This window comes from Aquarana catesbeiana, linkage group LG02 (genome assembly GCF_042186555.1).
Source record: "Aquarana catesbeiana isolate 2022-GZ linkage group LG02, ASM4218655v1, whole genome shotgun sequence".
Taxonomy (NCBI): Eukaryota; Metazoa; Chordata; class Amphibia; order Anura; family Ranidae; genus Aquarana; species Aquarana catesbeiana.
Window position 1 is genome coordinate 157,841,804 of NC_133325.1, and position 24,414 is coordinate 157,866,217.

Here is a 24,414-nt window from a genome sequence, read left to right on the forward strand (position 1 = left end):
ATCCCGCTAATACTGCGTTTTTGGGAACCCTAAACTGCTGGTGACGCTAGTATAGATCTGATCGGATCAGATATTGATCCGTTCAGATACTATACCACTAAGGGAGGTGTACGGTGCGTGCGTGGGTGTTAGCGGTACTGGCGCTAACCTGACGCTGCCTGGGGCTGGTGCTTGCCAGTTCACCAAAATGCTACCAAAAAAACTGTTAGCAATCGCAGGGATCAGGCCTGACTCTGCGAACGCTGCAGTTATGCGTTTAGTGCCTTGTAAGTGACAGTGATCGATCGATACTGCACTTGGGTGGGCTGGGCGGAGGGGCAAAACGCAGGTGCTAGCAGGTATCTGGGCTGATCCCACTAACACTGCGTTTTTGGGAACCCTAAACTGCTGGGGACGCTAGTATAGATCTGATCGGATCAGATATTGATCTGTACAGATACTATACCACTAAGGGAGGCGCATGCTGTGTGCGTGGGTGTTAGCGGTACTGGCGCTAATCTGACGCTGCCTGGGGCGACGCATATCACCGCCGGGCGATTGGGGGGCTAAACCTTTATTCGGTAATAAACGGCGGGTGCCCTGACACTATAAAAAAAAAAAAAAAACTAACCAGCGTCAACCGTAACGGTTATACAGTGATCAGTGGTGAAAGGGTTAACTAGGGGGCAATCAAGGGGTTAAAACATTTATTAGGTAGTATATGGGGGTCCCTGACGCTATAAAACGCTGACGGCGAACCTAAATATTTACCTCACTAACTAGCGTCACCAGCGACACTAATACAGCGATCAGAAAAATGATCGCTTAGCGACACTGGTGACAGGGGGTGATCAAGGGGTTAAAACTTTATTAGGGGGGGTTAGGGGGGTACCCTAGACCTACAGGGGGTAACAGTAACTGTGCTAACACAGTAACTGTCACAAACTGACACAGCAGTAATCAGAAAAAAAAAAAAAAAAAAAACTGCTGGTGTCAGTTTGTGACAGGGGGGGGGTGATTGGGGGGGGATCGGGGGGCGATCGGGGGGGGGGATCGGGGTGTAATGTGTGCCTGGCATGTTCTACTGTGTGTGTGTGTGTTGGTGCACTCACTCACATGTCGTCTCTCCTCGGGCCGGAACGGAAACTACCGACCCGAGGGGAGATTACATCACTTCCTTTGCTGCTGTTTAGCATACAGCAGCAAAGGAGTGTTCCTATTGGCCGGCGGCGATCGCGAGGGGGGGGCCACGAACGGATGGCCTCCCCCTCGTCTCTGATCGCCGGGGGACAGAACGGGACCGCCTCGGGCGGCGGGGGGGGGTCCGATCGGACCCCCCACCCGCGGAAGGCAAATCACGTACCCTGTATGTGATTTTGCCTGTCCGTGCCGCCTTGCTGACGTACATCGGCGTGAGGCGGTCGTCAAGTGGTTAAATAACAAAAAAGGAATGATTGGTGTATTACTTGAAGTCATCACTTGTGGTAGATGTAACTATATCTTTATGGTTTATTATTTTGCAATGTAATACCCTGTCTTTCATAAATAAAGATTTATTAAAAAAAAAAAAGCCTTTACAGATTATCAGCTTAGAGTTAAATGTCAACTATGGTGAGAGAATTATTGCAATCACCAGTTACATATGCTATAGAGCCGCCTGGATCACTTTTACATGAAAGCCCATCGTCGGCACCTGCAGCCATGATCCTAGTATAACCACTTGCTGTCCTGAACATTTATGTATGTATGCTGGATGACAAGGAGTTTTATATAGAGTTTGAAACATTTGACCAGAATAGAAAATAGCCTAAGATCATTTGACCAAAAGAGAAAATACCTTTAAGAAAATTTTGATTTCTTAATCGTACATCACAGGACACAGAGCCATAATAATTACTATGTGGTTATAGGCCACCTTCAGGTGATTGACACTGGCACACCCTAAACAGGAAGTTGCCTCCCTATATAACCCCTCCCACTACTGGGAGTACCTCAGTTTTTTCGCCAGTGTCTAAGGTGTTGGTCACGAGTAAAGATGTGCTGTGCTGAGCTCCACTGGAGCAATCCTTGCTGGGGCTAGCTATGCAGCCGTATCCATTCAAAGTGTCTTTTCAGGCTGAATTGAATGGTACCCGGGCCTCGCGCCGGAAGAAACGAGGTTTAGCCCGTAACGCTTCTCTTTTTAGAGAGCTGGACCCCGGGATCCAGTGCTTTTGATGTTTTCAGCCATAAAGTTTTTACTGGCAGGTAGGGCTGGGGAAAAAATCGATTTGAATCTTGAATTGAGTTGAGAGGTAAAATCGATTTTTTTAGATTTTTTTATTTTCACCAGGAGCTGCGGGCAGGAGTTTTTAGGTGAGGCCGCAGCTTCGGCCTAGTCTGCGAATCCGGACGCCGTGGACTAGGCCGAAGCCACGGCCTCGCCATAAAACTCCTGCCCACAGCTCCTCAGGACCGGCACGGTGTCCATAAAAAAAAAACTCTTCGAATCGTAAATCAAGATTTTTTTTTAAAAATCGCAGATTTTTTTTTGGAGAAAATTGCCCAGCTCTACTGGCCGGGTGCTTTATGGGTCCAGGAGTGTGGGTTCCCAGAGGGTCCCCAGGTTCCTGAAGGTTTTGTAACGGAGCCCACCGCGAGAGGTGAAGATTGGGTCTGTTGGTTTTACCATAGAAATCCCTGCAGCGAGAATAGTAAGTGGAGGTTTCTAAGGAATTTTTTACATTTTCTTATGAAATGTCTCCTTTATAAAAAGTAAATGTTGTCATGCCTAAGAGTCACCACTGGGGGCTGTATAGAGCACGTACCTTGTCATGCTTTCCTCAAATCCTTTCCTTACCTCCGGGAAGATTGGGGGGGGGGGGGTTCCACTAAAAACCCCCCACCTGGACAAAGCTCTCCCCCTCTCCCTGGATAGGGGGAAGCCAAAACGATCGGCAATGCCGCTCCATTTTTTTCACCGCCCCTGCACGGCGGCTTGTCACAGGTCTCCTCCTCGCCACCCCCACCCCCACACACACACACACACACACACACACACGCCAATCCTGTCGGATCGGAGGCCCGCGCTTGCGTGGGAAAACCCTCCTTTGAAAAGAGGGGTGCGCTATGTGACAGCAGGGGCGGGACTTAGCGCAGCGTTGGCGTGCAGCAACGTCCAGCGCGCGAGTATATTTAAAAGCTCCATTTTTGCTGGCTGCAGATGTCGGAGGGTCACGAGTTAAAAGGGGCATGTAAGAGGTTGGTGACACAGGCATTCCCTTGGCACATTTACTAATAGCATCAGGCTGAGCGTTAATAGCAGCAGAAGTGGCTGGACTATTGCTCAAGCAGTGGATGCGATTTCTTCTGGTAGTACCTCTGCATTTGTGCATCAGGGTATGGTCAGAAGGGGGCGTTGAAACACCCCCAAAAAAAGGGCTAAAAGGGTCTCCCTCAAGCTCTGGAAAGCCTACTCCTCTCTACAATGGCATCCTCCCCTGAGAGGGGGTGGCTGGTCAGAGTGAGCATCGGGGCCATGAAATGTTTGCAACCGTTTTCAACACTGCAGCCCCTGTCCATATTACTAAAGAGGTATTTTTCCTCAGCCATGATAGGATTGGAAAAAGTGTTAGCGGCTCTAATAATATCCCAGTGTGGGACAAAATGCGACAGGTTCCCTTCCATTACCCAGGACCCTCAAACTGAGGAACTGGGGGCGGGAGAAGATGAATTCCCTCAGGGGACCGTGGTGAGGCTGATGACTCCTCTTCTGAGGGTTCAAATGTGGGGGATCAGCTTCACAATCTGTAAGATTGATGGTGCAATTTCTTACTGAATGATCCGCTCCACAGTTATGTACCCTTAACTGAGTGTTTGGGTTCGCTAAAGTCTCCTCAAGCTGTGCATGCCTTTCCTGTCCATATATTGCTGGAAAAGCTTTTTGTACCTGAGTGGGATCACCCAGATAAGCATTTTTTCCCCTCCTAAAAAGTTTTTCACACTTTATACTATGGAGGAAAAAATTCACTAAAGGTGGGGATACCAGCAATTGACGCTGCTATATCCTCTGTGAATAAAAGTTTGACTTGTCCGGCAGACAATGCTCAAAAGCTTAGGGATCCAACCAATAGAAAGTTAGTTAGAATTCCTATTAAACACTTTTTTTTTCTGGCAGGTTGAGTGTTTCAGCCTGCGCTGACAGTAATTGGTCAGTCCTTGAGAGACCAGTGTAAACAGGTGCTCAAGGTTCAGCAGGCCCAGGATCTGGCAAGCTACTAGCAGCTTTATGTTTGCAATAGTCGCTATGAGAGATTCTATCCTTCAGGCCTCGCGCCTTTCGCTAAGCACCATGCAAGAAGCTCTTGGCTAGTCTTCCTTTTTGCAGTGAAATGGCTGTTTGGGGATGATTTGGGTAATACATCCAAAGAATTTCTAGTCAAAAAAGTACCTCTTTGCCATTAAAGGAGCAAACGTATTTCATTTTAACAAGCTCCTTCTCCAGTGCCAGGGGCATCAGCCTCCAGGCAGTCATGACAGCCTCAGCCATCAAGTTCAAGAGGTAATCCTCCGGGTCAACCCCAGGGACAAAAGAAGTCTTGGGGGAGGAAACCTACAAAATACTAAAGCCTCCTTATGAGCAGGAGCCCCCGCTCGCTCAAGTAGGGGGAATACTTCTGCAGTTCTCATGGGTCTGGCAGGAAGAGTGTCGAGACAGGGGACTTCCTCAATAGCTCCAGGGTACAAACTGGAGTTCCAAGAGTTCCCGTCTCCTCGTTTTCTCAGATCAAACGTTCCTAAGGATCCAGAGAAAAAGAAATCTTCCTTTCAAGCATTGGACCATCTTTTGGCAAAAAGTGATCATGGTGGTCCCCATGAAAGAGCAGGGGTTGGGGTTTTGTTCAAACATTTTTTTCATGGTGTCAAAACTGGATGGACATGTCAAACCCATTCTGGATCTCAAAAATCTAAATTGGTTCCTGAATATCCGCTCTTTTTTTGCACGGAGTCAATCCAATCAGTTGTCTCCACCCTACAAGGAGGAGAACTTCTGGCATCAAGCGACATCAAGGATGCATACCTCCATGTGCCTATTTCCCCGCTCACCAGTAATATCTACATTTCAAGCCAGAAAATCTTCATTTTCAGTTTGTAGCTAAGCTTTTTGGTCTTGCTACTGCACCTTGAGTGTTTTTCAAAGGTTCTGGCCCCTCCTCTAGCCAGATTAAGGGCCCAAGGTATAACGATTATAGTTTACCTAGACGATCTGCTCTTGATAGACCAGTCGGTAGCCCATTTAGATCAAAGTATGGTCATCACATTCAACTACCTGGAATACTTAGGTTGGATTCTCAGCCTAGAGAAATCTTCCTTAAAACCATGAAGGAGGCTAGAATACTCGGGTCTGATCATAGATACACCCGGAAAAGGGTATTCTTGCCCCAGGCAAAGATCAGCGCCATAAAGGAACTGATTCAGGTGGTCGAAGCAAGATGAATCTTTATATTCAGCTTTGCATGAGGTTGTTGGGAAAGATGGTGGCTTCATTTAAGGCTGTTCCTTATGCTTAGTTTCATTCAAGACTGCTGCAAAACAGTATCCTATTGGCTTGGAACAAGAAGGTTCAAGCTCTAGATTTCCCAATATGTCTGACTCTACAAAGGGGAAGATCCTTCCTACAGTTACCTGGGAAGTGGTAACCACATATGCCAGCCTTTTTTAGGTTGGGGAGCAGTCCTGGAAGAGGCAACTGTCCAAGTGAAGTCATAAATGACCTTGCCCATTAACATTCTAGAGATTCTGGCAGAGCACTTGGCCCTGAGGGCCTTAACGTTCAGTTTACGGAATTGTGCTGTCAGGATCCAATCCGACAATGCCACAGCAATAACCTATATCAATCACCAAGGGGGCACAAGAAGTTGTGCAGCCCAGAGAGAGGTGAATCATATCCTATCTTGGGCAGAAAACAATGTATTTTGCCTATCAGCAGTCTTCATTCTAGGAATATAAAATTGACAGGCGGACTACTTGAGTCACCAGCAGTTGTTCCTGGGAGAATGGTTCCTTCACCCCGATATCTTCCTGTCAATATGTCAAAGATGGGGGATCCCAGACGTAGATCTGTTTGCGTCCAGATTCAACAAAAAATCATCAGCTTTGTGTCAAGAACAAAGGATCCGCTAGCATGCGGAACAGATGCCTTGGTGTTCCTGTGGAATTCGTTTTCACTTAGTTGATTACGGTCAGGTTTAAAATTGCTGGTTTGGTACTGATTGATAGAGTAGCGCTACATATTTTATTACGTATTTATTGCTTTTCTGGGGGAACTGAGTGGACCCATCTATGTTGGCAGCTCTCTACCTGGTACCTCACTATTAGTTTCAGATTTTCGTTCATTTTGTGGTTTTTGCGCATTAGTCCTCTTATATTTAATTTTGTCTACTCTCAACCCCACTAGTGCTGCAAACCATGGAAGTTTTTCAGTTTTTAGATAATAGGACTTTAGACATAGATACAGTGTTTAATAAATAGGAAACCAACCAGGTAGGAAATGTTGAAAGCGGATTTAGAAAGCTAGGACATTTGATGGAGAAGAAAATTAATGCATGGTGGGATATGGTAACTCATGAGAAGTACATTAAGGATAAAATAGTACCCAGGAGACTCCGCTGGGATGTACCTATAAATGATGGTTTAGTAGATCAGGAATCTACAGATGAATGGTTTCACTTCTTTAATGAGAAGGGCCTGGAGTTATTAGAATTCCTGAGGAAAAGGAAACAAAAGAAAATCAGACTCCTGAATAAAACCATTGAGGAAATCAAAACCACTTTGGAACCATCTAAAGAACTACCAGAATTTAAGACACTATCCAAACAGTTGAATCATGATATGGAACTAAAAGATAAAGAAACAGCTACACGGAAAAGAAAAAAATACCAAAGGGATATAAAAGACTTTAATGATGATTTGGTGTTCAAGTGGCAAAATAAAATTGAAGAGGCAATCATAAATTCAAACAATAGCACTCCGGTAAAAGAAATAAAAATGATGGAGAATGGAAACGAAAGAAAAAATGAGGAGCCTCTGCCCGTTAATAACACTCAGGGTAACTATAACACTTATAACACCCCCCAACAGAAACAGAGGTGGAAAGGCAACAATTGGAATAAACCCTTCTGGAAAAATAATGGAAATCTGAATAACTACCAAGGAAGATCCTACCACCAGTCCCCATGGGAGAGAAGATCCCCCTATCGAAGGTGGCAAAATTATGAGAACAATGGAGATAGAAACAACTACCACCCAGATAGGACAAGAAGGGAAGAACGACCTTTGAGGGATGAGAGATATGAAAGGAGAAGAAGGGACTCCCCTCCACGTTTTGATCATTATGCTGTTCCTACATATAATAGGTATGAACAATTGCAAAGATATGATGATGGAGGGAGATCCCCCTGGTATCATAAACAACAATCAGAGAGACATGGACGAGAGAGAACACCTTATCGTTTTTTAGATCAACGCCATCGAGTGTCTCCGAGACGCCAACATCGCGAGGATCCCCCACGAAGACAGGACAGGCGTACCCCGAATCCCAGTCCAGACAGGAGAACAAGGAGGAGAGAAGACAGGAAACAAGAGGGACAAAGGGACCAAGACAGGGGGGAATATCAAAGAAATACCCCAAGAAGATCTGTAGAAAAAAACAAGAAAGGAAAAAGCGAAAAACGAGAAGAGGATGCAGAGCAGGAATCAAAGAGCAAAAGAAAAAGAGAACACTAGGGGAAGGCATTATCAACATTAGTGGGGTAGAATTAACACCAGAAGAAATAAAAGTACTTGACAAGGGATTAAAGTTCGCCCCAAGGAAGAATTTGAACAAATTTAATGCATACGTGGATATCAATAAGTTTATCAGGAGCCTTAACATAAAGAAATACATGATCAGTAACCCATTAGAAAGAAGAGATAAAACTGTACCAGAGAATAATGGAATTGTATTCAGTAATTTGAAGAACAAATCTGTTTTTAACCCACCTACTGGTAAAGATGGACACATTGAAGTTTTTAAAAGAATGATTTTAAAAGATTTACAAGAACTAAAAGTGAAAAATGTGCGGGACTCAAGAAGTATAAAGAATGGTATTAAGAAATTAGAAACAAGAAATGACACTGTAATCAGACAGGCCGATAAAGGAGGAGCCATTGTCATCCAGTCTAAGGATGACTACAACGAAGAGTTGAACAGACAAGTGAATGACAAGGACACTTACCAGTTATTACTAAGTAACCCAACATTAAGATACAAAAAAGAATTGGTAAAGGTGATTCAGAAAGGTGTTGATAAGGGCTTCTTAAATAAAAAGGAGGCTCTTTATCTACAGCTGAAAACTTGCAAGATACCTGTAATTTATACGCTACCAAAGATTCACAAGGATAAGGATAAGCCCCCAGGACGTCCTATAGTGAATGGGATCAACTCAGTGTGTGCAAGAATAGGCGAATACATTGACTGGTTTTTACAACCAATAGTCAAGATGACAAAATCTTATTTGAGAGATACGAAACACCTTATTCAACTCCTCAATGATGTGACTTTGAGTGACGGCCCTATATATCTGGCAACATCCGACGTCTCGTCCCTGTACACAATCATCAATCACGATGAAGCCATACAGGCAACCAAGTGGGCCTTAAGAAAGTTTGGTGATTTGAAATGTAAACAGAGAAGATTCCTATTAGATTGCCTAAAATATAGTCTGGACTCCAGCTACTTCTGGCATAAGAATAATTATTACAAGCAAATACGTGGAATTGCAATGGGCGCTAAATATGCGCCCAGCGTGGCTAACTTGTATATGTCAGAGTGGGAGGAAGAAGTACTTTACAGCAATCGACCTCACTAACTGTTAGTATATAAACGTTTTATTGATGACATTTTAATTATCTGGAGGGGAAATAGGGAAAGCCTTAGTGATTTCTGTTTTTATTTGAATCATAACAACAAAAACATAAAATTGACCTGGGAGATCAGCAACGAGAAAATTTAATTTTTTAGATCTCGAAATTAAGAAAGAAGGAACAAAATTATGTACCCAAACGTATTTCAAGGCAGTGGACAGGAACAGCTACTTACCCCTGGACAGTTGTCACCACTCATTATGGTTGGATAACATACCTAAGGGCCAGTTGGTAAGACTAAGGCGAAATTGTACTAAAAAAGAAATCTTTATGGAACAGGCCAGATTGGTTGGAGAAAGATTTATCCAAAAAGGATATGATGCTAAATTTATCGAAGAAAAAATTAATGATGTCGCAAAAATGGAGAGAGAAAAACTTATTCAGGATGGGAAAAGAAATCTTATCCAACAAGACAATGTACCCATCATTATGGATTATAATATCCAATATAAACAAATCGAAAAAATTGTCAAAAAATATTGGGACATTGTCAAGACAGATCGACATCTGGGCCCCATTTTATCTGATGCACCTAAATTTGTTTATAGGAGAGCCCCGACATTGAGAGATCGCCTAGCAAAAAATGTTCTAGACCCCCCTAAAAAGAAAAAATTCTCTTTCTTTGAGGGAAAGGGATTTTACCCATGTAAAAACTGCTATGCTTGCAGACACACAAGAGAAGACAAAAAGAAAAAATCGAGATTCACGTCCACAGTCACAACACAAAACTACGTGATAGAAGATTTTATCTCATGTAGGAGTGAAGGAGTTGTTTATCTTTTAGAGTGCCCCTGTCGTATCCAATATGTCGGCAGAACAAAGAGGGCATTGTGGATCAGACTGAAAGAACATGTACAAAATATTAAAAAAAGATCTGACAAGCATTGCCTATCCAGACACTATGCAGAACATCATAATAGTGACCCTTCATCATTGAGAATATGTGGGATTGAGAAATATAAACCCCATTGGAGGGGCGACAATAAAATTATTAAAATCAGTCAGGCAGAATCCAGATGGATTCATGAATTACAGACCTTATCGCCTCTAGGACATAACGTGGAATTCGATTTAAATTGTTTTATCTCCAATTTTTAGTAGTTTTAGATCATTACTCACTTCACGATTAAAATGCGAGTTTTTTGATTTGGGTATTGTATCTGGTATACTCGCTGGGCCCATTTTTATTTTTTCCACTCCTTCATTAGATCTATGCTTTTATTCCGATCGAAGTTATTGTATGTTAGGTTTCATCTTATATTCACTTCGGGAATTTTAATGGTATGTATGTTCCATAGAGCTTATATGTAGTTAATCATTTTAATCAATTCTAACTACTTCTCCAGATAGTTTTTAAAATATCCTCTGTGCATCTGGATTTAATTATATCAGCTGGTCATTTAGTTAGGTTTGATCTACCATTGTTCTGAATGTAATATGCTTTTAAATTGTATTTTTTATTTTCCTTATTTTAATTTTTATTTTTTGGTTCCTATATTAGTATTGTGGTTGATATTCATAGTCACCACAAGATGGCGATGATGGCGCTGTTGCTACAGGAATCAATAATGTGTATTGCAGGAACCCGCAAGGACAAATGTTTTTAAAGACTATGGTTTTATATATGGTATTTTTATATTTGTTTACTAAGAAGAGATAATGCATACTGATCATGTGTTTATGAGCTTGGCTGAATACACTATCCATACCTTTCCTACAGCGTGGGATCATGCACGAAAGCTAGGATTTTATTGGTTGTTTTGCCGTTGCTATGTCAACGGCGCGCATATAAATTGAATGGCTGGCACCGGACTCCTCATCCCTTTGATAAAGTCACGTGGTGTGACGCAACGCGTCAGGGTAGGAGGAGTCAGGTGCCGACGCTTCTCGGGGACGGCCGAACCCGGAAGCTTACTACATCCACTGATCATTGTATTTTTAGATGTAAGTTACTACGTTTTTCAAAAAAAATTTTATTCGTAATTACTACACTATGAGACCTTTCCTTTGTCCCTAACTACCACTGCTGGGAATACTGGGAGCAGCGGGAGGAGATTCAGAGAGCCAGATCCACTGACATCACTCCAGGAAACCCATCCTCTCCAAGATTATCCATCCGCTCTACTTGGCCCACTGGGGGCCGCTGTTGGAGGTGAGAGGCTGGGGGAAACACTTGATGTGTGCACCAGAACTTTTATGAAGATTAGCACTAGTCACTGCACACTTTGCACTTTATTCAAAGATCGTTCCCTGTGGACATCATCCATCACAGTTGCACAGCTTTACACTTATGGACTGAATTGCACTATTGTCACTTTGGGACAGCATCTCTGTTGTGGGATTGTTTGTCTATATATTTTTGAGTCATTCATTCATAGCGCATCAGTGCGTGTATAAGGGCATGACTGCACTGTTATCACTATTATCACTTCTTGTATTTTGTTCATAATACTGTGGATTGATATTGATGTGGAATCTGTACGCACTTATTATTTTATTACTATATTTTATATAATATTTTTTATTTTTATCACTTTTATGCACATCAGTTTGCTATATATAAGATTTTTTTGTGTTACATTGTAAGAGTTATTTGGCATTTTTTATCAGCACCAGGGATCATTTGATTTTCAGCTGCTATTTTATGCGTTTTCACTTTAAGAGCTATTTGTTACCTTGCTCAGCACTAGGGATTATTTGAATTTTAGCACATTTTGGGAAGTTATTACTTTTAGTTTTGTAATACTGTCACTTCCCTTTGAGTTGGGGTGGCATTTACATCATTTATTTCACTTTACACTTTGGCACTTTATTGGTTGTCATTCACCCATTTACACGTTTTTTTGGCACTAATGTTTTTGATGGATTCTAGTATGGAGATATGAATCCAGAGTTGACTACAACCTGTTCTTGGTAGGAATCAGCATCTTGGAATCACCACTAAGCAGAGTGTCTGGCAGTTTTATCCTTGTCTTAGTTGATTACGGTCAGGTTTAAAATTGCTGGTTTGGTACTGATTGATAGAGTAGCGCTACATATTTTATTACGTATTTATTGCTTTTCTGGGGGATCTGAGTGGACCCATCTATGTTGGCAGCTCTCTACCTGGTACCTCACTATTAGTTTCAGATTTTCGTTCATATTGTGGTTTTTGCGCATTAGTCCTCTTATATTTAATAACCTATATCAATCACCAAGGGGGCACAAGAAGTTGTGCAGCCCAGAGAGAGGTGAATCATATCCTATCTTGGGCAGAAAACAATGTATTTTGCCTATCGGCAGTCTTCATTCTAGGAATATAAAATTGACAGGCGGACTACTTGATTTGCCAGCAGTTGTTCCCGGGAGAATGGTTCCTTCACCCCGATATCTTCCTGTCAATATGTCAAAGATGGGGGATCCCAGACGTAGATCTGTTTGCGTCCAGATTCAACAAAAAATCATCAGCTTTGTGTCAAGAACAAAGGATCCGCTAGCATGTGGAACAGATGCCTTGGTGTTCCTGTGGAATTAGTTTTCACTGATTTATGCATTCCCTCCTATTCTGCCTGCGTCCACGACTTCTTCGTAGGAACAAGCAGAAAGGGAAGTCGGTGATTCTTGTGGCCCAGGAGATCTTGGTATGCAGAGACCAGACCTTCTCTCACAAGGTCCGGTATTCCATCCTACCTTACAAACGCTAAATTTAACGGGTTGGCTATTGAGACCCACATTCTGAAGAAACATGGGCTGTCAAGTTCAGTGGTATCTACCTTGGTTAATGCAAGGAAGCCGGCCTCCAGAGTCACATATTATAGAGTCTGGAAGGCATATGTCTCCTTGGATGAATCCAGGGGTTGGCACCCCAGGAAAGTATGTCATAGGTAGAATCCTTGACTTTCTGCAGAAGGGGTTAGAAATGAAGCTGGCCTTGAGTACTTTCAAAGGCCAGGTCTCGGCCTTATCGGTATTGTTTAAACGACCACTTGCTTCACATTCTTTGGTTTGTAGTTTTTTTTAAGGGAGTAACGCGGCTTAATCCCCCGGTTATGTCACCCCTGAACCCTTGGGACTTGAATTTAGTTCTGTCGGCATTACAAAAACAGCCTTTTTGAGCTGATACGACATATTCCCTTGGTTCTTTTGATAAGGAAACTAGTTTTTCTGGTAACCATATCTTCTGCAAGAAGGGTATCAGAGTTGACTGCTCTTTTTCTTGTAAAGAGCCATATTATTATTCACAAGGATAAGGTAGTATTGCGTCCTCATCCTAACTTTCTACCGAAGGTAGTGTCAGGTTTTTATCTAAACCAGGATATTGTTCTACCTTCATTTTTTTCCAGAACCCTGTTCTATGGAAGAAAAATCACTACATTGTCTTGATGAATTAGCTTTGCAGTAAGGGGTCTTTTCACCAGAGGAATAGACCACTGACTATTTTGTAGACACAAAAGGAAGTGAAAGAAAATGTCTCCAGAGTGAGGAAAATGTCTTCTTAGAGAGATGTCCCTGGAACAAGTGTCCTTATTGATATAATATGCCCCTATTCCTGTTCTGTTGGAAACTCGTAATTGTGGTTTCTTTCTCACTGTCAGTTCCAGTGACAGCAGTCGCCAGAACTAAGTGTATCTCTATAAAACGGACATAGACAGCAATAAGATTGTGATGGGGGATGTTTTGGCTTGAGATATACTTTCACCTGCTATTGTGTTTGTATATACTTATACTTTACTATACTTGTTACTAGAATAACAATAAATGGCCAATCCTTAGTTTATGTACCCAAAATTGCACAGTACAACATAGGCAAGAATAAGCATAAAAGGGTACAAGGATAACTGGGTTTCAGTTTTGATGGATAGACATCAGGGTCTGCTTAGCAATAAAGTGTATACAAAAGTACAACAAACTTCAAATCAGTTACCAGCCAAAAAGGCTTAGAAATCAAACAAACCAGCCGCGAAACAAACAATTGCCAAAGATTGGAAATCTTTAATAATTGCTGAAACTATAAAAATAGTCAATCAAGCAATGATCCATGCCAAAACAGAGGCTATAACTCAAGATAAAATATCCAACTTTGAGAATATATGGAATCCCTGGGTGACTCACTTTTTGCCTTCTAATTTTGATGCTTCCCTACTAAGACCTTGGTAATCTCGATTTATACTTCCATCCTCTGCATTCATGGTATGTGTTTATTACCATGTACTACCCCGGGGAACCCGACTACCTCTCATTTCTTTCTTTTACTTTTTCTTTTATCTTCTACTCTTTCCCCCTATTCTCTATCTCCTCTTTCAAATTACTCTTTTTATATAGTTCTGGTAGCAGAACTTTTATTTCCTTGGTTATCATTATAGCAATGGTACAATACAATACAATATGTAGTATAACCACTTCCAGCCCGGCCTAAAGCAAAATGACAGCCGGGAAGTGGTTCAGTTATCCTGACTGGGCGTCATATGACGTCGTGCAGGATAAGCCGTGGCGATCGCTGTTGTGGTGTGTCAGTCTGACAAACCGCAACACTGATCTCGGTAAAGAGCCTCTGATGGAGGCTCTTTACCACGTGATCAGCCGTGTCCAATCACGGCTGATCACAGTGTAAAGTGGAAGAGCTGTTTATTGGCTTTTCCTCACTCGCGTCTGACAGACGCGAGTAGAGGAGAACCGATCGGCTGCTCTCCTGACAGGGGGACTGTTGATTGTTTATCAGCGCAGCTTCCCCGTGGATGCCCACAAAGGAGGCCCACCAGGTATGCCACCCTGGACCACCAGGGATTTGCCAATCGGTGCCCATCAGCAATGCCTGCCAGTGCCATCAGTGATACCTATCAGGGCCATCTATCAGTGCCACCTATCGGGGCCCATCAGTGCCACCTATCGGGGCCCATCAGTGCCACCTATGAGTGCCCATCTGTGCCGCCTATCAATGCCCATCAGTGCTGCATATCAGTGCCCATCAGTGCAGCCTCATCAGTGCCCATCAGCGAAGGAGAATACTTACTTATTTAAATAATTTTATAACTGAAACAAAGAAAAACTTTTTTTTTTCACATTTTTTTTGTATTTTTTTTATTTAGCAAAAAATAAAAACCGCAGAGGTGATCAAATACCACCAAAAGAAAGCTCTATTTGTGGGAACAAAATGATAAAAATTTTGTTTGGGTACAGTGTAGCATGACCACGCAATTGTCTTTTACAAAATGACATCGCTGAAAATTGGCTTGGGCGGGAAGGGGGGAAAAGTGCCTGGTATTGAAGTGGATAAGATTTTAGATTCTATAATAAATTATTTCTTTAAAAATGATACTCCTTGATAATAATTAAGACTTTTTTTTTTTTTTTTTTTTTATCTGAGGTCATCTTATATTAACCTGATCTAAGTTGGTTTTATCCCCTCTTATACAATGAATGACATAATCTTTTGAGTAGTTAGATCCATGCTAAAATTGTTTTAGTTAAACTACTTTTAGTTTATGTTGGAACTACAACTCAATATTATTACCATATATGTGATCTTTTCTTTTGCTGCCACCATATGTACTTATGGATGCTAATTGTTAAAATTCAATAAATACATTTTGACAAAAAAATCAAACAAACATTAAATCGTTTTTTAACCACTTCCCGACCAGCCGCCGCAGTTATACTGCGGCAGGTTGGCACAGCTGTGCGAGCCGTCATAGCTGTACGTCGGCTCTTTAAGATGCTGTAGCAGGCGTGCGCACCCGTAGCGTATCTCCAGAGCCGTGCGCGTGCCCGGTGGGCACCCGCGATCACTCGCGACAGAGCGAGAACCGGGATTTGTGTGTGTAAACACACAGATCCCGGTTCTGTCAGGGGAGAGGAGACAGAGTAGGAACTACTAAGTAGGAACAACGATCTCTCTCCTCCTCTCAGCCACATTTCCCCCACAGTTAGAAACACATATAGGGAACACAGTTAACCCCTTAATCGCCCACTAGTGTTAACCCCTTCCTTGCCAGCAACATTTATACAGTAATCAGTGGCTATTTTTAGTTCTGATCGCTGTATAAATGTCACTGGTACCAAAAAAGTGTCCGATCTGTCCGTCGCAATGTTGCAGTCCCGATAAAAATCGCAGATCTCCGCCATTACTAGACAAAAAAAAAATAATAATAAAAACGCCATAAATCTACCCACTATTTTTTGTACAGCTTTTGTACAAACCAATCAATATACACTCATTGCGATTTTTATTTTTTTACCAAAAATATGTGGAAGAATACATATCAGCCTAAACTGGTGAAGAAATTTGTTTATTTTTGGGGGGGATATTTATTATAGCATAAAGTACAAAATATTGCGTTTTTTTTTTTTTTTTTCAAAATTGTCACTCTTTTTTTTTGTTTTTTTTGTTTTTTTTGTTTATAACGCAAAAAATGAAAACCGCATGTCAGGTCACCTGAGGCTAGGTTGCAGATGCACACCGTTAGGATCAGGGGTGTACCACAAGGTAGTGGACCCTACGGCTAACTGCTGCGGATGGGAGTCAGGGTGGTAAGGAAGGCAGGACCGCTGGAACACCAACACTGATCCCACCGGGGTTAGAGCGTAAGATTCCCTAGGGCGCAAGTCTAAGAGCCAGCAGGTGTTCACCAGAGCCTCTAGTGGTGAGGATGGACTGGGCTGCAACTGGCTCCAGGTCGCGACCCCCAGGGTCCCCTAGCTCACGCCCACAGTAGGCAATAGGAGGATAGGGATAGTAAGGGAATAAGCCAAGGTCGGGGCCACAAGCAGACAAGGACAACAGACACGCCAAAGGTTCAGGGTCACAGGCAAACAGGAGTAGTCGGGGACACGCCAAAAGGTCAGGGTCACGAGCAGACAGGAATAGTTGAGAACACGCCAAGGTCAGTAACAGAAAACAAACGAAGAGCACACGGCAAGCAGGAAACCGGAAGCCAAATACACAAAGGTTGATCAGCAGGGCTGGCCTGCAGTGCACATGTTTATAGAGTTCTCTGATAGGAGCTGGGGTGGAGCCATGCTAGAGGAGAGCTTATAAAAGCAGTCAGGTGAGTGTCGGCTGGTCTCTAGAGATGAACTCATGGTGATAGTTAAGCTGACAGACAAACTATTGCATAACCATGACACCGCAAAGGTGATCAAATACCACCAAAAGAAAGCTCTATTTGTGGGGAAAAAAAGGACATCAATTTTGCTTGGGTACAATGTTGCACGACCGCACAATTGTCAGATAAAGCGACGCAGTGCCGTATCACAGAAAATGGCTTGGTCAGGAAGGGGGCAAATCCTTTTGGGGCTGAAGTGGTTAAGGTGGAAAGACATATTGTAGTTGTCCCTCCTGGAGGTGACGGGTAGTGCCTCTAACAAATACATACAATCATGGAAGTATGAAGAAAGCTGGATAAAGTAAGAAATGGAAAAAAATGTGGCCAGGAAAGTAACTATGGGGAGTGGATCACCGAAAGATCAAATATACGAATAAGGTACAGCTTAGAGCTGCAAATAGTGTGTCGCATAATTACAAGAGGGAAGAAAGAGGGCGAGGAAAAGGTGACAGAGAGAAGGTGGGAAAGGGGGGGGGGATAAAGAAGCAAGACCAACAGCCCTTGAGAGAGAAAAAGAGGAAAATCTCGGAGAGGAATTGACTGACTCCAGGTGTCTAGACGGCACAAAAAAGAACACTTGGAGAGATCTGGAGAAACCAGAGAAGCAGGATCGCTCCCCCTGATTCAACCGGGTTGCAAAACCTCCCATAAATAGGCATCAGTGTATATAAAGTATTGCCACAGCCTCCAGGTATCCCAAAAGGTCTCCTCCCGATTGTACAAGGTGGCCGTAGGGCCCTCCATGTCCCTGGGTTCATTCATTTTGGAGTACCAAAGAGACCTCAAAGGCGGAGTCACAGATCTCCAGCACAAAGGAATACAAGCCTTTGCTGCATTCAACAGCTGGATCATGAGAGAGGCTTTGTATTTTTTGATTGATTGGCCACTCTGTGAGGTGCAGCAGGCAGGCTACAGGGTTCCCTGCTAAATCAACATTTGTTAGATCTTTAATGGTACAGGCCACCTCTTGCCAAAATGGTCTGATTTTTGGACAGTCCTAGAAAATGTAGAACATTGTGCCCCCTGATCTGCGCCACACCACCAGCATGTGTCTGGTAATTGGGGAATAATACGGTGTAATGTCATGGGCACCATATACCACCTAGTCAAAATCTTTTAGCTGGTCTCCTGGACCTTACTGGCAATAGAGGACTTCTGGGCAAAACAGAGGATTTTCTCCGTTTTGTGAATCGGTGAAAAACTTTCTTTTACTATTGAAACTCAGACCTTAACAGGGAAACCATCACTCACCGTAGTGTCAACGGCTGTATATATTATTCCATGGGATTTTGTATCAATCTAGTGTTTCATTCTGTGCCTGCTAATCAATCTCACTCTGGTTGACTCTCTTATGTTCCAAAATGATGTTGTAAACTTTATATGTTGAATTGTTTAATTGGTTTATATAAATAAATAATTTAAAAAAAAATGGAATAACAATAATTGTTCTATGCAATTTAGCTCATTAATTGTAGGTTCAGCTTGCAGTCTCCCTACCTATTTTGTCAGTGTTGTTTATATTACAATGACCTGTATGTACCAAATTGTGCTTTACTGTAATGATGAAAAGTGCTGTATCATTTAAATGGCTGCTCTGTAGTAAAGCCCTTCCTGAGGTTATTTGGTCTAGAGCGAGCTATTCATATCATGTCCTCAGCATCCCTGCTATGCCACATGTCACCAGTAGGAGGGGCTTGCCATCAGCTGCTTGTGGATTTGAGACGTCTATAAATATCAATGAACCAATGACTGCCACCACAGGCTATGTGTTCAGCCATTGAACTTGATAGGGTTTTCATCAAACTTTTAATCTCAGTGTCGCTCTCCGTTGGGGTTTTACTCTTCTTCAGTTTCTTTCGGCTCAGGAAAAGAAAGACAGAAATTACTGGTTAGTATGTTTTATATTAATTGTGACTAACATTTTAGCTTTATGACATTCAGCAGTAAGGGAAAAAGAACTGAAAAACATTTAGTGGCGCAAGCTTTTACTGCCTAATTATTGTAGCAAACTGCCTGTAAAAATCCATGCAAAATATAGCATTTTAAATAATTTTTTATTGCTTCTCATTTTTTAGGAAGTTTAGAGGCTGCCATTGCTTATCTTTACTTTTATACATACTAGTTTCTGGATTGTCAGGCTGATTCAATGGCTTCAATTCTGTCTAAGTCAATGACCCGAAACAAGTATGCAGATCAGTTTTGACTTGCAGTGTGCTTGTTCTGGGTCAGTGGCTTAGTACAGAAACTATAGACAGCCAAAAACATGCATTTCCAAGAAGAGGTCAGCAATGACGGGGCCTGTATTTATCCTAGTACACCTTTCTGTTTTGTAGGAAAATGCTTTGCAGAGTTGGCTGAAACGGACTGCTGTAAAGACAATTTAAATAGAATGCACAAAACTGTTTTCAACTGCTAATTACATAGTAAAATATGCATGCATGTAAATGTCAAAGTAATTTCAAGTTGTTTGTAACTCTGAAATCTAGCTTGACAGGTGTCAGAACTGCAGTAGTGGTGATAATGTAACATGTTTTGCATTCCTATCTAAGAAATGAAGGTTTTGGCCTGGTCCGGAAATAATTAACCCCTTCACGCCTAAGGGTAAAACAAATCTTCATCCCTAAGCACAATTATGCAACTTGACTTGTTAGTAAAATGGTACATATCACAACTAATTGGGGCATCCAGGTGGATTATACTGCATGATTTTCAGGACAAATTGGGCTTTCATTTGGTGGTAAATGGTCCTTTATTTTTTTTTTTTTATTATTTTATTATCAAAGGAAAACTGGCCCAAAATAGTAAAATAAATAAATATATAAAAAAAAAAAAATATTGACCTTTGATCCTGACCCAAACACTAACCTTGGCACTGACCTAGATTAAACCTTGATCTAGGTATTTTTTGTATTTTATTTATTTATGGTATTTTTTATTTTATTTTTTTTTATAAATGCTTAACCACAAAATAATGACAAGCAGCAAATCTGTCTTACAACTGACGTATGCTACAGAAAAATACCAACATTCCTTTAAAAATATTGCAGACTTTAAAAAAAATGTAAACAGAGCAAACCTTGCCCTGGTTTTCAATTTGCCTTAGTAGCAAAGCCAGACATGCGTCTGCATTATCCAATGCAGGTAAATACATTCCTTGAGAAAATGTATTGTTTCCAGGAATGCACATTGTGGTACTTTCTTAAGTCCCGAGTACTACTTTTATGCATTAACCTGTAATTTGCAGGTCAGTTCAGTTGTATGGGATCTCAAAACATGCCTCAGTGTGTGTTTACAGATACTGCATACATCTCCAAGCCTGTAAGTGGCACATGCGGGACAAAGCGATCAATTGACTTAAATGCTTGTCCCATGGGTGCTAATGCTTACCTTCCCTATGCTTCCCTGGTACTCTGTTTACCCTGGGAAGCAATGTGACATATCCAGTACTTCCCAGTATGGCTGAGCATTTGACCAACTACCCTTCTACCCAAGTTATCACGATCGTGATTGACTGTTGGCTGCTTGGGCACCCATTGCTGTCATAGGGGGCTAGTGAAAGAGTTCTCAGTTGCTATTTGGAGTAGGAGGACTTCTCACCGCCACTGGTGAATGGAGTTACAGGTTAGCATACAACCTTGCATGGGCAACAGTTAAAGCGAACCCATTGCTTTGCCTTGCATGGGAAGGTTCTCTTTAAGTCCCTGTTCATACATCTGCATTTTTACTGCAGTTAAAAGATGGAGAAACTGCAAGCTTTTTTCTGTGCCATTACAGACAACACTATTACTCAGTGGCACTGCTATCTGTGCATTTTTTGTCCAGAGCAATGGCGGCTGGTGCTCCATCGGTCATGGGGGGGTGGCAGACGGACTTGACCACGGCCCACGGCCCCCCTGCAGCCCACCACGCACACCATATACACCCTCCCCAGTCCCCGGCTCTGTTACCCTGTGCTGCTATTTCTGGATGGAAGGTGCTTCCCAGCTCCGTACTTAGCTCCGGCTAAAGGGAGATAACAGTCTATAGAGCGTGGACTGCCCCACTCCCCGATCTCAGGACCTACTTACTGATTGGCCTGGGAGCAGAATCAATGTGACAATAGCAAATATTAATTCGCTATTGTCGCACAACTGGGTGGGCTCAGGGTGTAGTGCCCTGTGCCCCAAGCCCACCCTTTTTTGAAGCCTATTAGAGCCTCTGGCTCAAGAAAAAATAAACCCTGTTGGGATCCATGCATTCGGCGCCCTGCATGTAGATTAGGGGGCCGGACGCATGGATGGGGGGGCGGCGCCCTGCATTATGGGCCGCCACTGGTCCAGAGCTCTTTCTTTTAAGCAGCAGAACTACATATAACATACGTGAAGAACACAATGCATGCCTTTTATTGGAAGTTCTTTCTCTCTGAAAAATTAAATACAGTAACATGCTTGAAAATCCCATAAAATATATTTGCAATTGTATGCATTTTGAAACAAGTAACATGGGATGTCTTGGTTTGATACAAGTGATGAAAAACCATCAACATCAGAAAAAAACTGTTCCAAATTGTGAGTAATATGCTACAATTGATATTCTCTTTCCTTTGCAGGAAAGCGTTGGCCTTTAAAAGCTAGGTTTAGTTGTGATGTGAAATAATTTTGTCAACAGCCTCCCCAAATGAGTTTGCAAAGAGAATGCGCAGCAAAAACATTTTGTTTTCATTTTAGCTGGTGAGGTGAAAATTTTGACCTCCTGCCTGATATCTGTGAAGGGACCTCTTCATGTACTAGTCCTGCTGTGACCGCTAAGGGTTTGATATAAGCTGAAATTTCTGCTTTTCTAACGTGTTCTCTTTATATTGCTAAGTAGAATCTTGAAGGAGGTCAGTGACATTATGAGGCCGGTGTCGGCATCTCCTTTAATGAAACATACAGAAAACACACACCAGAGAGGAACCAGGAGCATAGGGCCCACTAGCATCTCCACATATACACACATAACACACCTTACATGCATTGCAGTGCCATTCATTTTGAATGACACCCCAACACATCAAGGTAACACACATGCGTTGCAGCATGCCACAACACACCATAGTCAAATTTAGTGGTGGTCCTTTTTTTATTTTTTATTTTTTTTGGCGTTTTGGCAGCCCATCGAATTCAGAGGGCTGCCTCAATACAACACACATTGACGTGCAACATAATGCACATTAACACACCACATGTAACTAGGCACAACTTAAACAGATGGACTAGAATCGGGTGGATCTACCATGGTAAAAACCTAACATGGGTCCAAATTATTCCGATTATTCCATAGTGCAATTATATATATATATATATATTTTTTTTTTCTAAATATATATTTTATATGTTTTTAAGTTTCATACAAATTTATGAAACAAATTCAAAGTGGAGTTTTTTTAGATTAGATTTTACAAATAAAGCTTACAGTGACTAGAATGGATACATTTTGTAAAAAATATCATGTATTATGTGTATATTGAACTAATAGTAATACGTACTGTAAGTTAGGGATTTTATTAATTGAGTATTTAGTTGAAATCTTTCAGGATTTGAATGAATGAAGTACGGACTTGGCATAACTGTAGCTACCATTGACATAGCAACAGGTTCCTTATTAAGAATCACAATTCATTATGCTCTGAATGATTTGTCATGGGTTTGAAATGTTTGGCTGTAACTTCTGCTGTACATGACCAGCTTACTAAGTGCTGTTTGCTGTCAAGGAAAACATTTTTCAAACCAACCAAGATTTGGGAATTAACGATTTTCTGTGTTCTCTTTGCGTTTCAGCCCATATTTAACCCAAAGAGCATTGTAAGAAGTATGGAATATTAATTATATGTGATACTATGACAGTTAACCTAGATGCATATTCAATGTTGCTATGTAACCCTTCCATTGCATGTTTTCCTAAGAATTCCTGTTTTTGCTAACAGATAGCCTGGAAGAGCAGGACTTTGCTGCTGCCAGCTTCAGTGACTCACAGAAAGGTGACTTTTTTATTTTTTATTATACTATACCTATTGTTTAATTTAAAACTCATCAAAACTGTAAAAACACATGGTTGTATCTCATTATACAAAAAGAATTTGTTTATTGGTAATTAGCTTTTATGATTGCTTGCTTATGGTTGTCAGAAGCAAAATGTGTTAATGTTTTGTCAGTGTTTTCAAAAAGTTAACATCTGAAGACCCATTTACACCATACACAATGGGCTGCATTGGTCATAGACATTGCACATTTTGCCTTATGTCCTGTTAGTTTAGTTCACACCAATGCACTGAGTGGGTGTGTGCTGAAAAAGGTAGAACATATTGTATTTTCAATGCTTTCAATGGCAGCTCCCCCTTAAACACTTACCTGAGTCTTCTCTCAATCTCGCCCTGTCCCGTTTGCAGCAGCTCTTCCCCCTTCTTCCTGTATTCACAGGAGGCTCTGACAGAGGGAGCAGGGGACGGGACCAAGCCGCACTGTGTGTGTCTAAGGATGCAAACAACACGGCTTGTGAGCGTGCTTGCAGAAGTGCCTCCACAGTAGCCGGCTTGCTATGGGGGTTCCCCAGAACAGGAGTTAAGGGGCTGCTCTGTACAAAAACAGGTAAGTAAATCATCTTTTTTTATATAAAAAAAAAAAAGGTTTACAAAGGCTTGAATGAAATGTCATTTTGTGGCATTTTAATAAAGTTAGAAAAAAAAGGTAGAATGTGATCCCCATTTGAGGTAAGCATAGGAAAGACGCAGAGGTAAAAGTATCTTTTCACAAGTCTTAGCAAGATTTGCTAAACAAGAGAAATGTATAGCTAAATTGAAGGTATTATATAAGTAGCTGTAATTGATAAATTAAAATAAACAGTGTGAATGGTTAAATCTCCCCTTCTGGTTATTGTATTCAGACAGCTAGGACTCGTGGCTCTTAGAATACTTGAACGATGACTGCAGCTGATTGGTTGCAGTCACTGTTTAGACTTTTTTTTTCTTTCCAGCTCCTTCGATTTCTCAGCCAAAGTTTGTTCAGCCAGGTGGTGTCAGCAGGGCCACTAATGGCTCAAATTTTGGCTGACTCAGAATAGAGCCATGTATGGCCATCTTTAGATGCCTATCTGTTTGTTTGTTTTTAGCCTTCCCCCTTGCAATGAAACTGCTTGGCACCCCGATTAGGTGCACACAGTCTGGGAGTGAAGGAAGCTGCCCCCCCAACAGTTAGCTGGACCGGATGCTGTGGGGTCCAGTTTGTACCGGAGCTAGTGCCGCCTAGTATCTTGGGTATAATATGCTGCTATAATACTTGACTCCTGGCTCCAGAGTGGATGTAGCTATGTCTTGACAGAAGCACCCAAGTGAGCATGTTACACACATTTTTAGCGTGTGATGTGTAACATACTTCAGCACCTCCGGCTGCTGATT

At 41.9% G+C, this 24,414-nt stretch overlaps 1 protein-coding gene across 3 annotated transcripts in view; it reads left to right on the forward strand.

Annotated features, from left to right (window-relative positions):
* Window positions 1–24,414, forward strand: part of LOC141127342 (ATP-dependent 6-phosphofructokinase, muscle type) — a 225,782-nt gene that overhangs the window by 61,886 nt on the left and 139,482 nt on the right. Inside the window, exons 1-2 of one of the 3 annotated variants that reach the window (XM_073613676.1) lie at window positions 18,729–18,891; window positions 22,948–23,001. In XM_073613676.1, coding sequence (XP_073469777.1) covers window positions 18,768–18,891; window positions 22,948–23,001 — 178 coding nt within the window. In that variant the 5' untranslated portion in view covers window positions 18,729–18,767. Of the gene's footprint in view, window positions 1–18,728; window positions 18,892–22,947; window positions 23,002–23,490; window positions 23,609–24,414 lie in introns of those variants that run through there. The other 2 variants (XM_073613677.1, XM_073613678.1) reach the window with 2 other exon arrangements.